We start from the raw sequence: 17707 nt of genomic DNA, 5'->3' as shown, positions 1-17707 counted from the left end.
AAAAAGTTCTTCCCAGTCACTAGGCGATGATGTGGGTAACCGCACCCTATCCAACATATTAATTGCAGATGGGCTGCAGGTTGGATGGCTTCCATTGACTTCAATTAAATGGAAGCCATCAATACAGATTCTGCACAAAATTAGAACATGCTAGAATTTTAAATCTGCTTGCAGAAATCGCGATACGCTTATCTGAGCAGACATGCGAATGTTCTATTTTTTCAATAGGTGCGGAATGTCGCCCAGGTGACGATTGCAGATTCCGCTATTGGAAGCCGGCCTGACTTAAAGGTACCTACTATGGCTCCACGAATTGGCTCTGCAGCAAGAGGCAGCAGTACCTCCCCAGAGTCCGGGCGGTTCAGGCTGCGTTGACATCTGCAGACAAACTGAAGTCCATGCAGATGGCAGCACTATTTACTTCTGTCAGATATTTTAGAACCGGCAATGGAGACACCGCGACGCTGATGTGAACAAATAGTCAAGAGAAGCCGCCGCCAGAAGAGGGAACAAAACCTACTAAAAACAACATTGTAAGAAGATCAGCGCATAGTCCTACTGCTCACAAGGAGCTGTGTGGGCAGCGAACTTACTAGAATTATACAATCCCACTGACCAATCAGATGCGTGCGAGCCGGCAGACCTTGCAGGCAGCAGCATTGTCCACGATACAGCATGTCAAGAGTTAATTAACCAAACAGTGCTGGGAACAACATTAATGCAGAAAAAAGATCCCTTACTTCTACCTAATGGATGTTATGTTCCTACTTTCAGAATCTAAGTTCTGTTTAAAAGCTCCTTCACACGAGCATACGCGCAAAACCGCTCGCCGCAACGTATCTGCGCACAGTACTGTACCTTTTACACACAGGGCCAGTTCACACACGCACACCCTTGTTGTGGATTAAAAGGCCAATTAGCCTAATGGGGGCCAGATGTGTTCCAACCCCCCCCCCCCCCCCCCTCCAGTTTGTACTCATCTCCATAGACTTCTATGGGGCCTTTGCTGTGTAAAAAGCAAGAAAATAGAGCAGGTCCTCCTCCCCCGCAGGTGCAACATCATTCTGAAAAACAAACCCAATTAAATCCATGGGTTCTGTTCTCTGCGTTTTGCGTGCGCGAATAGTCGTGTGAAGACGACCCACACACATTTTCTCCCGGTTGAAGGCTTTTTAGTTCTTTCAATACCTGCAAACCTAACAGTAACCATGCAGCCGGCATGTTCCTCTATGAAGCGTCTGCAGCTCTAGACTTGTCTTTCTATAATCACAAATGGGTTCTGCAAATCTCATTCTCAATTCTATTAAAATGTAAATTAAGAACGAGAACGGCGGAACACAGGTGATTCTACGTTAATCTTGTACCCAGCACTTGGATGGTTAACTCTGGTCGTCCTGAACCGTGGATACATACCGCCGCTCATAAGCTCTGTAGGCGTTTACCTCCCATGCACATCTGATACATCGTTCTACTGCTCATTCTGCGACGATCAAAGAACTTTGCGCTCCGAAACGCGTCTGCCTGGGCTCCCGAGCATGCGTGGGCTCCCGAGCATGCGCCCATCTTTTTAGGTGTTTTTAGTATGTTTTTGTAATAAACGAATCCTCCCTCTTACGGCGCTGGCTCGTTTTGACTATTAGTGGATTGTAAGAGCCGCTTGACTCTCAGCCATCCGCGCGCCAAGAGGGACTGCTTTTGGATTTTATTGCTGATCTGGGTTGGTTTGTTCACATCTACAGAAATCAATCAACACAAAGCCTAAGGAAACGAAGGCCTCTTTCACACGGGCAACAGCGTATCCCAGTTGTGTTCCCACGAGGTGTACGATAACGCTGCGTTTTCCCGCGGCTATATCGTGACTTTGTAGCGCTCTTTTGCCAGGATTTTCAAGGTAGGGCTTGAAGTATAAGCCCTGCCCCCTGGTTAGGGGCTTCATAAAACAGTAGGACTTCATACTGTTAAAGTTGCATCGCACGAAAATCACAATTGCGTACGATGCAACACAATGAAAGGCTCGATAGGGAAACATGGGCTACAAAATGTAGCAGGCTGCAAACATACTAACCGCCAATGTGAAGGAACCCAATGGAACGCATGGGCTTGCGATTTGTAGCACTGTCGCATCATGAGAACAATCACGCACTTGTCACCCATTTGAAAAGCAGCCAAAAGGTGCATTCACACGAACGTATATCGGCTCGGTTTTCACGCCGAGCCGATATACGTCCTCCTAATCTGCAGGGGGGGAGAGGCAGGAAGAGCCCAGGAGCAGGAACTGAGCTCCCGCCCCCTCTCTGCCCCCTCTCCACCCCTCTGCACTATTTGCAATGAAAGGAGGTGGGGCGGGGGCGGGGCTAGGTTCCGCGAATTAGCTCCGCCCCGCCCCTCCCCATTGCAAATGGTGCAGAGGGGCGGAGAGGGGGCGGGAGCTCAGTTCCTGCTCCTGGGCTCTTCCATCCTCCCCCCCCGTCCTGCAGATGAGGACGACGTATATCAGCTCGGCGTGAAAACTGAGCCGATATACGTTCGTGTGAATGCACCCTAAAGCAGACATGGTCTTGGTGCTACAAGCAAGGTTCCTCTTCATCAGCACTAATTCCGAGGCCTCGTTCGTACTGCACAACCTACAATTCCCATGGAGAGGTGGTGTTCAGGAAAGAAAGAAAGTGAACCATTCATAAAAATGTATTTGATATTTTATTTACAGTTTAATTCCTGACATTTTTGCCAAAAAGAAAGAATAAATCATTTTTCTCTGTTCTTTACAGCAAATTATCCTCATTGTCCATATAATTAACAAAATAGGAGTGGCACAGCTTCTTTGGAAAGAGATTTCGCATAGACTTTCTTTAAATAAAAGATAAAACAAAAATCACAGATCTGTTCAGTCTCTCTTGCCCTAAGGAACTGTACAAGGCAGCTATAGAGTATTCACAGAAGCCCCAGAATGCAGATTTATTCCAGAAGTAGTTAAAAAATACACCAGTTCCCTCTATCAATAGTTCTTTGCACATCTTCTCATTGCACGCATTAGAATTAGGGAGCAGGCGGCCCCCCCGGCCTTCCTGTTAGGGGAATCAATCACTTAACAGATGCCATTGAGCGATAGCGGATTATTGAAATGTGGTGTGGCGCTTATGGCTCTGGTATCACGACGGTACAAGTCATCTTACGGGATTCGGTTGTGGCAACTTCAATAAATCTTGATTTTTTATTTTTTTTTTAAATATATATATTTTCTTCTTCACCATTTCCTCAGGAAATACAGAAAGTCGCCCGACACAAATGTGTCACTTGCACTCAAGTCCGTTCCATTCGGCTGACTGGTGGCAGTGTCGTAATGAATGCACAGAGTCTTGGGTTGACAATGGCAGTACCCAAAGTCTCAATGTAAAATAGTCAGAGCTATGAAGTCTGCCAAGTAGCATACACCATTGCCAGTCACGACCGCCGCAGGGCCGTTCCATCAGCCAAGTCAGCTGTAGTGTGACAGACCGTCCATGTCCTAAGGGTTCAACTGAGTAAAACATAAAACCTAAATCATGAGAATGGTGTGCCTATGGTCCCGAGCTTTTAGAGAAAGTAGTCCTTAGCACATCCGTAAGTCACAGTTATACTACCACTCAATGAGATTTGGGGTGCAGGGCTTGCTTTAGATCTGGAGGCGTCATTGTTGCCGTTGACTTGTATACATAACCATCTGCAAACTGTTCCAACAGGACAAAAGTGACGCCTGCAGGAAACAAAATATATTGCGGGAGACAAGGAGGAAAAATAAAATACATTAGGGAAATCATTTCCTAAGGGATTTGCTTTGATACGTTTCGGGTCAGACTTTCCTCTTCACCAGTAGTTCATACATTCCATATGGGATGCACGAAGGTTTAGCACGGCTTCGGAAGGTCTTGGTGGTTCTGTGTGTATTGTGTGAGAAGGGGAGGTTTTTCCCGAATGCTCTTGAAACAGATCTATAAAGTTTCAGCTCTAGGCAGCCATTATATTCCCAATTACCGGAAATATTATAGATCCCAATTACTATAGTCCATTAGTAACAACGTGAGCAGCATAGAGAGATATAGGATGGTGCTCTGCATTGAAAGCTTGCCAAAGACTAGAAAGTGCAGATCAGGGGGCGCTTGGAACATTATTATATCATGCTAATCCGGCAGAGTAAAGGGAGGTTACAGCGAAAGCCTGCGATACGCTCAATAATCTGCTCCGATGGGAATGGTCTCCTACAGATGACAGAGCAACATAGATTACATTTACCCTCATACCATGACATGACTGTGATACCCCGTCCTTGCAACCTCTGGAGAGCCTACCATTAGACAGCGATTCCCCTGCTATAGCAATAGGACCAAGCCATTTGTAAGTAGGAGTGACCCCAGAATCCGGGTCGGTGGAGAATTCATATTTTCCACTCTTGAAGAATACAAGCTCCGTCTGTTAATGGCAAGAGATGGAGAAGTCACAGGAAACCTGATGAAATCCCTCGTTTTTCCCCACCAGTACGAAACATTTATAGTAAAGGGAACATTTTTAAGTAGATTTTAGGGAACTGCTGTCTAATACAATGAGAACCTTCCCCTGGGGCGGTCTATAGCTACCAGCTAAAGCACCGCTGTCTGCAAGCAAGAGGCTGGAAAATGTCCTGCCAACAAAAGGTTAATATTCTGCAGCGTTCCCTGGGAGAGCATGTTAATGAAATGGCCTTGAACAATTTTATGTATTAAGTGTCTAATTAGGGTTTGCCCTGATAAACTTGAATGCCGCTTGGAATGGTTTCAGAATCATTATTTTCCTCTGTTGAAACTTGAGCCGCCCGTCTGTGGATTTTTAATAAGAATGCGGTTTTATTCCCGAGAAGCACTGCAAGCAAGGTCTCACTTATAATTGCAGGCACCATCAAAATATAGATGATTAACTTTTGGGTTAAGGAGTTATAATGAGCTACAGTCTGAGATAATGTGCCCCTCCCCCCCTCCAGCAAATTAACCCTGCAGTGAGGGAAGAGCAAAAAGTTGCAGTTATTGCACAACTTTGGCATGAACTAGAACGTGTAACTTTTTTTAACCCCACACATCCTGTAATAGATTGCCCCCTATGTGTATTGCCAACTGGTTGTGTGATAGATATATATATATATATATATATATATATATATATAGTAAATGCCTGCAGGAGGTACAGATTCCATGCCATTTTGGGTGGGAAAAAAAGTGTATATATGAGCATTTGCTATACTTCGGAATGTTAGTGTTCTTTATACTATAGCAGCAGGTCAGGAACACCGTTTCTTCAAGGATCTGTGCAATGACCCTTAAATTCGGGAAAAGCCACTGGCCTCTATGTAAAAACTGGTAAAGCGGAAAGGCTGCCAATTAGGAAGATGCATCATTCATTGACCGATTACTTAAAGGGGACCCGTCGTGTTCTTGGAGCTGTCAGGCAGGTGACCTTAACCGCTCGCTGTCAACTGATGACATCAGAAGTGAGGGGTGGAAATAAGACTTGGGGGCAGGCAGACTACAGTAAAAATAAAATCTGCAATATAGCCAGCAGAGAAGCAGCGGCAAAGTTATACCCCAAACCAGCCAACCCCGCTGACATGACGAGTCCCCTTTAATACCCTGACTAAAAGTGGCCATAGGCACAAGTTGTCTGACTCTCTGTCCTGTCCGCGGGAACAGACAATACTTGGATAAGTTGTGTTTCTCTCAGCGATATGCACGCCTTGCAGGAGATTCTCTTCCATAAGAATAACCCGGTAGGCATGTTACCGGACGAATTGTGGCCGAGGAGAGCTGTGAACCGAACAGTCTTGTGTTTATGGCCAACTTAGAGACCGTTTAAACCGGATATGGCCCCATAAATGATAAGAGAACGTCTTCTGTCAAAGCTAAAAACTAGTGAGTAACTGAAATCAATAAACGGCTCCTCTCTAAGTGTCAGGTCCATAACCTCACCCCCGGATGGTCTCATCGTTACTCATGTGTACGATTGTGCGGACTACTTTCTCTTTGACGGCGCGCCACACTACTTGCTGGGAACGGTGAAAAGTATCCAGGTCTCTCTCTAAAAATCACATCAAAAGAAGTCCTAGAACTGATAAGTGTTCAGATGACCCCCAACAAGAATTGAATCGTTTCATCGTCCGGATGGCTTAGAGAACCGTGCGAGAAGCGGCAGAGAGAAATGGTAAAATAATGTGCAAGAATGTAGTTGTAGCTGGAGAATAAGATATGGCAGAACCAGTAGGACACTTAGAAGTTGAATTAAGGCACGAAGCTTTGAATTTAGGGATGCAGGCTATGCGCTGTCATAGGTTATTCCCTGCCTCGTAGCGATATATTCTGTACAGATCGGGGTGCAGCCGCTTCCTTCTTCATCCGGTCCGATTTTTGGGCAGGAGGGAGCCAGCTCGTTTGGCATGTTCCAGTTGTTCGCCAGCAAAGGCTTGCCGTTGAGTTACGTCGCATCTTAAAATGTGGAGGATGAAGATCTTCCAGAAGACATCTCTTCTCATGCTGGTTTTCTTAAGAAATGTTTAAAGACCACTGACATGTCTGACCTCTTAACACCACATTGCACTTTTCCGCCATCAAAAATATAAAGTGTATGATTCTCTCCTCGTCTTCACGCCACCTTTGTGCCGTCGTTTCGGGCAATGCTCAGCAGACTTCCAGCCCCACCAGTACCCAGGAGCCGTATAGATATATATATTATCTTTATATTCCTAGAATTCATGAAACCAATCGCAAACTCCAGGCTTTTCAAAGTGCAAAAAAAGTTCAGAGGGTAAGTGCCCTCCGGCACGGTTTAAGTCATACTTAATTCCAGCCTCAGCCAATGTAAACCCTGTCTAGTGTAGTGTACCAGTTCAGGCATAGTGCTGTTTAGGGCCAAAGGACAGACCATTGTACTGAGATCTGCAAAGAAATCTGAAGCATGGAGAAGACAGTGTGAGAACATGTGCATCGTATACAATCTGATTACATCTAGGGCTTTGCGAGAAAGTCAATGTTTATACAGATTTATGAAAACTTGAAGCCTCACTTATCATGGGCAGGATGTGCGGTTTAGGCAAAGCCAAGTTTATCCTTGGAGATAAAGTAGCTCCTCCAACAAGCAAATACAAGTTGTGTAGTGTGTTCAAGGGATGGTCCGGCAGAAAACAAATACTTAAAACTGCTCAGCTAGGTGGAAAGAGATAAAAAAAAGGCATACTCACCTCATCCCCAATGGCATGTGGCCGCTGCAGCCAATCACTGGGGCACACTACAGCCCCTACAACAGGAAGTGGGGAGCAGCCGGGGGCGGGCACCATCAGAGCAGGCCAATGGCATGTGGCCGCTGCAGCCAATCACTGGGGCACACTACAGCCCCTACAACAGGAAGTGGGGAGCAGCCGGGGGCGGGCACCATCAGAGCAGGCGTGGCGGGGGAGCAGGTGAGTATTTATACCGCACTGAGCAGTTTACAGTATAGTTTTTCTCCCCTTTAACACATCTGGCTACAAAGTCTACCGGGATAATTTAGTGATTTACCATAGGTTTATTTTTTGCCTTTTTTATTCTTCTACCAGTTTGCGCCAGATTATAAAGTCAGGGTCCAATTCTGGGTGTTTTATGTCTCGTCTGGCAGTTTGATTCTTTTGTTAGGAAAACGGGGGATGTTTTTGGGCACATTATTGGTTACTTTTTCAAAAGTTGAATAATTTCTGCACAAGCACGCTCCTGTCCTCCGCTCGCATAGGTTTGGTGCGCTGAATTAGAGTCGCATAATAAATACACATTAGACATTTATCTTTCATAGTTCCAGTTCTGACAACATTTCTGACACTATTGCTCAGAATGGAATAAAACAGATCCCTTGGAAATTATCCTTAACCCTTTCCAGTGTCGGCCCTCGTCTGACATTAAAGGGGTTGTCCCGCGATAGCAAGTGGGGTTCAGCACTTCTGTATGGCCATATTAATGCACTTTGTAATATACATCGTGCATTAAATATTGGCCATACAGAAGTTATACACTTACCCCCTCCGGTGTTGGCGTCCCCGTCTCCATGGCGCCGACCAAAGCCGCCTTCTGCCTGGATTAGACGCGCTTGTGCAGTCTGCCCCCTTCTGTCCGGCTCTGGCGTGCTCGTGCCGCAGAGGTCTTCTGCGCATGCGCAGAAGACCTGTGCGGCGCGAGCACGCCGGAGCGGCCCCTTCAGTGCAAGCACGTCTAATCCAGGCAGACGGCGGCTTCGGTCGGCGCCATGGAGCCGGGGATGCCAGCACCGGAGGGGGTAAGTGTATAACTTCTGTATGGCTCATAATTAATGCACGATGTACATTACAAAGTGCATTAATATGGCCATACAGAAGTGCTGAACCCCACTTGCTTTCGCGGGACAATCCCTTTAAGATTTCCCAGCATAGATCCCATGTCAGGCAAAGTCCAACATGTTTCTAACAGTATACAGGACAGTGCTCCGATGTCGGAGGCTGTTCTGCGTATGCATGCTCCAGTATACAGGACAGAGCTCCGATGTCTGAGGCTGTTCTGCATATGTACGTTACAGTATACAGGACAGAGCTCCGATGTCTGAGGCTGTTCTGCATATGTATGTTACAGTATACAGGATAGCACTAAAACGTCAGAGTACACAAATACTCTGGCACACCAATACTGTAGCATACATATGCAAAACAGCCTCCGAAATCGGAGCTATGCAGGGAAATCTTAATGTTGGACGAGGGCAGACACTGGATTGGAATGTTACTTTTCAAAAAATGCCATCATAACATTTTTATGTGTTTCTGTTGAGTAATTCCAAGGAATCCACAATGCTCTTTCCCACCCAAAATAAATACGAGCCGGGGAGTGTGCGGGTGGTAGGGAAATTGGATTGGCATTGGATTATTACTATAAGGCTAAAAAAATACCACCAACTAGTGGCCAAAATGTATAATTGCAAACATTTGCTATACAGTAAAGAACTAGATCATACCTTTATTCTTCTTTGCGAGCGCATCAGCTTGTTCCCATATGTCATAGGCATAAAGGAAGTAGGAAGTGATATTGACGTAAGATGATGCTATCTGGTGTATCATCTGAGGAATAGTGACTGAAGGATTCTGCCCTCCACTGTTGCTGGCAATGGACCCTGGCTGAGATCCTCCAGAGCTGGCGGGTGAAGGCGTCGGGGACATGGGGGAAGGCGTACCGGTACTTCTACAAAACAAAAAGTTTATCCATTTCAGAAATGCACAGCTTGGTTGAGCAAAGGTCCTCACAGAAGACAAGCCTGTCCGTTAGTGCCATTCCAAGGTCTGAATAGTTTACGGATCTGAGAGCAGCATTTGGGCAATTCTCTCAGGGTGGACTTTTCCCATCAGAGCAATCTGCCGCTGAACCCACCGCACAATCCGAGGTCCAACCTTCACATTTCGGCTTTGCTAGTTCTCTCCGCAGTACGGACTGAAGGGTCAAGTCTTCTCTTCACATAACATGGATTCCAAATCTGCACCGTATGAACTATGGCAAACATTCCACTGGAATGGAACGTGGAAAACAGTTCTAGCCAACTGAAATTGCAGAATCCACGGCTCACACGCCGACTCGAGGCTTCTCGGTTACATTAAAGAGGATATGAGAGGTCACCGATCAAAATGTGAAAGATTGCCTTTTTTCATTTTAGCGCCACAGAACAGATATAGTTTCTATTTTAATAGAGTATCTGTATGAAGACTGTGTGGAATTACCCGTATATTCCGGAGTATTAGCCGACCCGAGTATAAGCCAAGTCAACAAGTTTTATCACAAAAAAATGGGAACACTTATTGACTCGATTATAAGCCGAGCTCTACTCAAGTATATACTAGCTAAAGAAAAAAACCTCCATACCCACCTCCCAGTCTGTGTAGCAAGCGGTTTGAATTCTCCCCGCTGTCGTCTCCCTGCTCAATTTTCAAATCCCCCGCCATCAGCGCTGTGTAAGTAAGCGCTGTGATTGGATCGAGAGCCTGCCAATCACAGCCTGGCCTCGATCATTTATAGCCAATAAGTAAATGTCATTCATTAATTGGCTGTGAATAATTGAGCGCTGGTTGTGATTGGCTGCCGCTCGATCCAACCACAGTGTCGATGGTAGGGGATGACAGAGCCGAGCAGAGAGGATGCAAGGGAATGACAGCGGGGAGAATTCAAGCAGCTTGCCGCATCGCCACCGGGAACACAGCCGCCGGCTGGGAGGGGAGTATAAAGGTTTTTTTTTGGTGTGTTTTTTTTAAGCCCTTCGCTGACTCGAGTATAAGCTATGGGGGGCTTTTTCAGCACAAAAAAAAATGTGCTGAAAAACTAGGCTTATACTCGAGTATATATGCTTAGTTTTTAGGTATTATTTTGGGATAAATATGTAAGTATATTATTAGGGGCAAATGATTCACTGGTTCTTAAAAAAAAAAAAAAAAAAATCACTAGTGTTTAAGTAGATTGGCCCTCAATATATATATATAAGTCAGCTAGTGTTACCTTGGTTTGTTTTTCCTTTCTATCTGAAACTCTCGGCCACCTCAAAGAGTTATGTGATCTCACGTAAGACCAGCTCAGAATTGCTTGGGGTTGTGTGTTAAGTTTCTTGTCAGTTTCTTAGTCTTGTGAGGGGTTACTACATGGATCCTACGATGGAAACTGATCACTTACTGTAACAGGAGTGTCTTTGTCCCCCCTCTAAGCACAGTTATAATGGAGGAGATCACAGCTCATCCTCCCATCTGTAGCTTATTTAGAAGAATACAGAAAACAAACGATTGTTAACTGTCCACCCAGCAGGCAGAAATGGTATAGAGTCTCCAGATTGTGAAAGTGAAAATAAAAATCTAACCATCAAGATGGTGCCTGATAAGTATCAGACAGGCAGCAGCGCTACATGAAAGGGACTGCAATATATAAAGGAGACCTCAAGCAGTCAGATTAAGGAGGCAGGAGTGGTCATTTAAAATTAGTTGTGTCATTAAAGGGTTAAAATGGACTTCATGCTATGCATTAGAGTGTCAATTTGGTAATCTTAACCTGTACCTTTCTAGCTATCCTGTGAAGCCCGGGTCCCATGTATCCTGTATACACACCACCTTTAGTGGTTTTAGATAAGTGGCAGCAGATTGCCTCACACCTGCTGGAGGAAGACATTCAAGCTGCCATGGAATCATATCTTACTGTCTTCCCGGCTGCTAACAATGAACTAGTTCAATTGTTTAACGTCTTTCATCAATGCCATCTGACACCCATCTGTTTCAAATGGAAAGACAACCCTGACCTCTGTGTATTAGATGCCCTGAGTAACGGGAGTATTTTATCCATCTGATATGGGGTTGCCCGGGTGTTGTGTTATTTCGGGATGGAATCATTGAGATATTTATATGATGTTTTGGGAAAGTAGATTCCCAGGATTTCCAGAGGTCCGTCTGTCTATTAGGACGACTGCAGACGTCACCGCTAAGGTCATCGCCGCTCGCGCAGAGCCTTCAAACTGGAAGACAAATCAGATCTGCACCAAATGTGTTTAAACAAGAAAAATAAATAAAAATCTACAATAAACCCGAGGTCAGACGCGGCATTGTAAGGCAGGTACTTTTACATTTTCCTTTACACTTGCAGATACAAATGTAGTATTCCACCAGCGGAAGAAAAATTGCAGAATGCTCTGTTTTGCTGCGGAATCCGTGCGGAAGTCCTCCATTGAAGTCAATGGAGGCATCTGACCCGCAGCCCATATGCAATTATCGCATATGGGCTGCCGGTACCCTCGACGGTGCAGGAAATGCAAAGGAAATAAAAACCCTGCACTGTGCATGATCGCCTGAGAGCTTCCACAGCCATTCACAATACCGGTACTTGCAGTACGCAGGGTCACCAGCTGGGCTCACAGCTATCACCCGCATGCAGACTGACCCATTCATGTGAGCCAGGCCTTAGGGGGTGAGAGTCCATGGCTATATAGGCATAATCTTTTTCAGAATCTTACAGAATCCCCCCCCCCCCCCCAAAAAAAAACAAACTAAGAAAACAAAAGGCAAACAAAGGTGGAGAAGAACTCCATGGAGCGCCACGGAAGACTTATAAAAGCTTAGTGCTTTAAGGAGGCAAATTATGGTTGTTTGCATAAGCATTAAATATCATTAGTCCGGCAAGATGACATTTGCGGTTCTGGATAAAAACTGGTTCTGCTTACCTAGCAACACACGGGGAAGGCGCCTGGGCGGCTCTGGATGAACTCTAGGTTTAAAAAAAAAAAAGGCAAAATTCATTAAATTTACAATATTTAGCAGGTTATAACATTTTAATTAGTCCGACGTTAAATAGTTCATCTGGAAAGCTGCAGCATTTTACCTTGAAGTGCTCCCCAAGAGTGCGGGAATACTTTAAAGCGGTGTCTTTCTTGTAGCGAAACATTGCCATGTAGAGAACGGACTGGCAGCGCATACTACATTGAGGAAAGAATAGAGATTAGTATCATGCAAGCAAAGGACTACAACCCAATGTAGGAGTAGAAACACATACATACCATAACACTGCAAATGATCTCTCATGTGCAGGTGCTGAACTGTCAGAGAAGTTCTTCAGCTTCATAATAAACCTATGGGAGGAGAGAGAGGACATCCGAATAAGTCACTCCGAAGTCTCCGGTCACACCTGTCATATGGGCAATTTTGCCTAATAAAAAGTGGTTGCAACCAATAACGCAAGTAAAACCAAAAATGATGATTTTAGTGACTACCCCAACCTCATCCTGACGATACCAAGCACTAGTGGAGGCAAAGGAAAAAAAAGACTACTTCGCAACTTCCTTCTCCTTGCTCCACCAGGCACTGGCGAGCAACGTCACCCAGCGTGGGTACCCATACACTCACATGGAGAAAGTAGACCTCTATTACTTGCACCATCTCAGTCTTAGACTACCACATTCCCCCATAATTCCACTCCAAGGTGGCAGCAGCGGGTATTCGCCTTCCTTAAGGGCACTGGACAATTTCTTTAATGCTGCACAATACTGCAAACACACATCTATGGTTTATTAGTTCACACGAGACTCACTCACTTTATGAGATCAACGGTTTCAGCAAACATGGTGTAGGCAGACTTTGGTGCCTGTACATCTGCTTCCATTGCGATTCCACACTCAATGAAGAACATGGCGGCGTCCAGGTAGTTGAAGGATTTTCCAATCTTGTCTGACTAGAATGAGAATTGGGAAAAAGTTGTTAATAAACCAATCTAAAACATCCAGCTGACAGAAATGGGAAGAGAGAAATGAAAGGGTTAACAAGTGACTTATTGATAAACCTGGTTTCTAGGTTCTCATTTTTGCAAGTTTTCTATATCACTAGATTTATAGAAAAAAAACAAAAAAAAAACAAAACTACTGAAATGTTGCAGTTTTCACTTTTGCCGCTTAGACACAAAATGTACCGACGCTTCTGGTTGTGCAGCGTTCGCTTTTCCATAGTGATCATCACAGCTAACACTGGTATTTGGCTGTACCTGGTCCAGTTGGCCGTTACACTAACGAGCATTCCATGAAAGAACGTTCCACACTGATAGTTCTGCGCCCCGTGCCAACGAACATACAGTATAGTATATGGCCAGTACGAACTGCTGTGACTGCCAATACAGACAGAACTGTGTATTACTGCACTAGCATAACAATCGTTCAACCATCGCCTATTGTAGATAAGACCCACCATTTACAGCGGGCGATTGTGACAATTTACCTCCTCTTCCCCCCCCCCCCCCCCGCTCTATGACCTCTGTACATACAGAGCACTCCGGCAACAGTCTCCTACAGAAGTCAACAAGCCTCTCCAGACTAAGACGTTCTATGGCTCTGTGGCATTATATGGCGTATGGCAGTCCATCCATCCATCCATCCACCACCGCCCCCCCCCCTTAATGCTCTATGATGTACAGTTGGGTCATGGAGGTTCTGGGTTTGTATACAGGGGGATCAGGGGCCGATCCAACTAAGTACAATGTGAGTGCCGCCTGTTTCTTACAGCCAACACCCAAATGCAACAGCTCAGATCAGAGGTGCCGCTGATCAGAGCTGTTAACCCTTTAAATGCTGTCATCAATTCTGACAGCGGCATTTAAACATCCCGATGCTCATTGGTCCCAAATGGCCCAATGCAATGCGGGGTGTCATTCAAATGCCATGGCAGCTGGGGGCCTTCTGAAAGCCCACAGGACTGCTATTGCATATTGCCTATGAAGCCAAGAAAAAAAAAAAAACCCTACACAAATTTGGTATTTTAGTATTCATGGCTGTCAGCCACTACCAACAGGTCTTTTAAAAAGGTATGGGGTGGATGGCAGCTATTCCCATGTGGGCTTCTTGGGTAATATTTCGCTGGCGATAGTCCATGAGGCTATTAGGAAGGTGAAGCCCAATGAGACTGCGACACTCCTGACTAATTAATTGACAATACAAAGGCGTGCCAAACACATCTTGGCACAAGTTGATGCAGCGCTGCCTGCAACAACATACCGGTGTCCATTATGTGCGTCTCGAGTGAATCTATTTTCACTTAAAAGTATGCCTGTGTGGAAACCAAGTTTACTAGTTTGATAGGTGGGCTTCATTTTGGGTCTTCTGGTCATGCGATGGTCCTCAGTACATAGCAGCACACACCATGCAAGCCTCCGAAGCGGTTAATACGCTCTGTACTCGTACAGACGAGCGCTTGTGGACGGGATTGGCTAATCCCTCTCAGAAGGAATGTAAACAGCGAAACCGGCAGATTGCCAGGAAGCATATGGCGACCGGTACATATATCACAAATAGCTTGTGAGGGGGGCATTCTCCCTGTATTACTCATGCAAGAAACCAGCAGCTTCCAACTTTAAAGTCAGACTACACTCAACCCGCTAGAGAGTGTGCAAGAATAAGTGCGCATATCAACAATGTGGGGCAGGGAAAAGTACTTAAACTGACCAAACTGCTAATTCTCTCAATGTTCGTTAACATGTTTAGGGATAAAAGCAGTAAAGATCTCCGCAGGTCTTTTTGAGACCCGGTTAAAGATGCCTTTACATGCTTCGATAATGCAAAGGATTCAATTTACGATTATCTGAACGTGTAAATACCGAAATCACAATCACGTTTTTTTCTGGTATGAAAGATATATGCAAGATATGCACATCGCTGTGTGGAAATGAGGTTTTATATATATATAGATGAGCGAGCGTACTTAGTAAGGACAGATACTCGAGCGAGTATCGTCCTTACCATGTACTTGCCCGCGCAAAGATTCGGGTGCCGGTGGGGGGCAGGGAAGAGCAAGGGAGAACGGGAGAGAGATCTCTCTCCCCGGTGACACAGCGCTCACCCCTATCGGCACCCGAAACTTTGCCGGCGAGCAGGCAGGTACTCGGTAAGGACGATACTCACTCGAGTATCTGTCCTTACTAAGTACGCTCGCTCATCTCTTTATATATCTATTCTATTTATACATAGCAGGTGTAAGAATGGTGTTGGTAATACTCTGAAGGCCCGGTCTCCAGAAGACGTGGGTACGGCAACCCATATGTAGTAGGATTTAGAAGCACAAAACTGTACTACAGTCAATGAGCAATATAGCCAGGCCTGAACAATGCAAATAATTTGGTTGCCAGATATAAGCCAACTTTTCTATGCCTTTGTCTCCTTAAAGGGGTTTTCCCACAAAAGTAAAATTGCTCCACAACCACTTTGCACTTTCGGCTTACCAGGACTTGTGACTCCTGTAGCCAATCACTGGCCACAGTGGTGATCTTCCATTGCCAGTGATTGGCTGAAGCAGTCACATGTCCTGGTCAGCTGCAACCAAGAATTACAAGGTGGTTATGGTGCAATTTTAAGTTAGGGGGAAAACCCCTTAAGTTTCTTCCTGCAGGTAAGGCTGTGATCAGATATTCGAAGTCTACTACTTCCCTCCCATAGCACAAAATAATGAAATTAATAAAATTTGGTAGCCTTTCAAACAGGATGGGTGATCTGAGCAACCAGTCTGTCCTAAGCGATTATATACGCAGTCAAACCCACTGATCTTGGCAGGGACGGTGGACTCGCTCATGTATGGATGGGCAGCTTACGGAGTACAGGGGGGGGTCATACATGTTGGATTTCAGTGTGTTAAAGTTGCTGTGAGAGGAGTTTGGCAATGAGGTACTCCTCTCCCCAGTGAAAGAATAAAGTACATGCTAGAGCCAGCTGGCTATTGATGCTCAGCACTAAGCTGCCAGAAAGAGCTTTCAAACAACAGCTCTTGCATGTGTATGGCCAGCTTTACATTTACAGCGTGTGGCCGAAGCGGCACCAAACGCCTGGGGGCACAGAACAGCACATAGACCGGGTAGGACACGCCAACCAGGCATTGTTACTGCCAGAATGGGATTAGGTAAAAATACAGAAACAGGATCGTAAACTAATGTGGAAGCTTTTAGCAACTATGATACTTTGTAGCAAGTGCACTACATTCTGACAGGCATCCATCACCCCCCCAGGGTTACTACGGTGCAACCAATCTTGGCTTTACATTAGTTGCATCGCCTAGCATACAGAGATACGAAGCACTCTTTAGGGCCATTTACAAAGACAGATTATCGTGCAAAATGCGTTCAAACCCGTTACGTCTAAATGCAAAAACACTTTACAGTTTGGTTACTTTTTCTTATCGCTCACTTTCAACCAGCATAAAAATCGTTGCTGGATGACGGACGTCTCGCTGCGTGTAAACGCTCCCGCTCAGCACTTCACATAGAATGTGTAGCACTGAGCGAGAAGTACACAATGGTCAGCGGTGATCTGCCTGTGTACACGCTCTACACGGGCGCCAACAACCTTAGCGGTGACGCCGGCTCTCGTGCGGTCGTTAAGCCAACAGTCGTCCCATGTAGACCCAGCAGTAAAGAGGATCTCTCAGCTGTCCGCTCAGTTGTATTCTCCATAATAGAACAATTTGGTAGCGACTCATCATAACCGTGTTGGGCCTCCGTTCTTCTTCTTGAAAATTTAGGAATAAAGTGATAACTGGATGAAACCAATTTTTCTTGTCCAGTAGGAAGAATCCTTACATAGTCTCCTATTGTCAGCAGTAACTGGACTAGTATTACATTATGTAAGGAGACCTCCCCATCTGTTTACACCCCGTTGTCAATTTATGCATCCATTTCTAGGTGGAAGATCAGATACTGACCACCACAGGTCTACTAAAAGATGCTCCAGAATTGTTACTTTATGGGGAATACAAGTATTTACTAAAACCCGACGGGAGTGGCGACTAGTCTAAACAGGCAGATGTAACTCACCATGGCATCGGCTTTGTGTTTCAGTTTCTTGGCCTCCTTCATATAGTGTTCCGGTGAATGTAACCTGAAGAAGAGTCAGTGAAGACAAGTCCGTTTTTTAGAAACACTTAACAATACAGCCCTCAGGAAACAGCAACACTCTCACGGATGTTCACCCAAGAACACTTACTTCCAGTCCAACTTCAACAGGGCTCTTGTTGGCTTGGCATTGCCATTTGGTAAAGGCGGCACTGGGAAAGCATGCGTGTTATTTTCTGTAGAATCCTGGAAATTTTTATAAAAAAGAAAAATTTAGTCTTAAGAGTTATTTTAAATAATTTCTTATAGAGACAGCAAATACCAGATCTCCCCCTCCCCCTCCCCCTCCCACA

The 17707-nt window shown here is 45.3% G+C and overlaps 1 protein-coding gene across 1 annotated transcript in view; it reads right to left on the bottom strand.

Moving 5' to 3' along the window:
• Nucleotides 1-2684: 2684 nt before the first annotated feature.
• The window catches only part of AFF1 (ALF transcription elongation factor 1), an 80158-nt gene continuing 65135 nt past the window's right edge, over nucleotides 2685-17707 (bottom strand). The window contains exons 14-21 of the mRNA XM_066574374.1: nucleotides 17506-17600; nucleotides 17337-17400; nucleotides 13090-13226; nucleotides 12556-12627; nucleotides 12381-12474; nucleotides 12223-12266; nucleotides 9001-9224; nucleotides 2685-6944 (exon numbers count right to left, since the gene is read on the bottom strand). Coding sequence (XP_066430471.1) covers nucleotides 6823-6944; nucleotides 9001-9224; nucleotides 12223-12266; nucleotides 12381-12474; nucleotides 12556-12627; nucleotides 13090-13226; nucleotides 17337-17400; nucleotides 17506-17600 — 852 coding nt within the window. The 3' untranslated portion in view covers nucleotides 2685-6822. The remainder of the gene's footprint in view (nucleotides 6945-9000; nucleotides 9225-12222; nucleotides 12267-12380; nucleotides 12475-12555; nucleotides 12628-13089; nucleotides 13227-17336; nucleotides 17401-17505; nucleotides 17601-17707) is intronic.

Source organism: Eleutherodactylus coqui, chromosome 7 (genome assembly GCF_035609145.1).
Source record: "Eleutherodactylus coqui strain aEleCoq1 chromosome 7, aEleCoq1.hap1, whole genome shotgun sequence".
Lineage (NCBI taxonomy): Eukaryota > Metazoa > Chordata > Amphibia > Anura > Eleutherodactylidae > Eleutherodactylus > Eleutherodactylus coqui.
The sequence above is the reverse complement of the archived record's forward strand: the minus strand, read 5'-3'. Positions and strand labels throughout refer to the sequence as shown.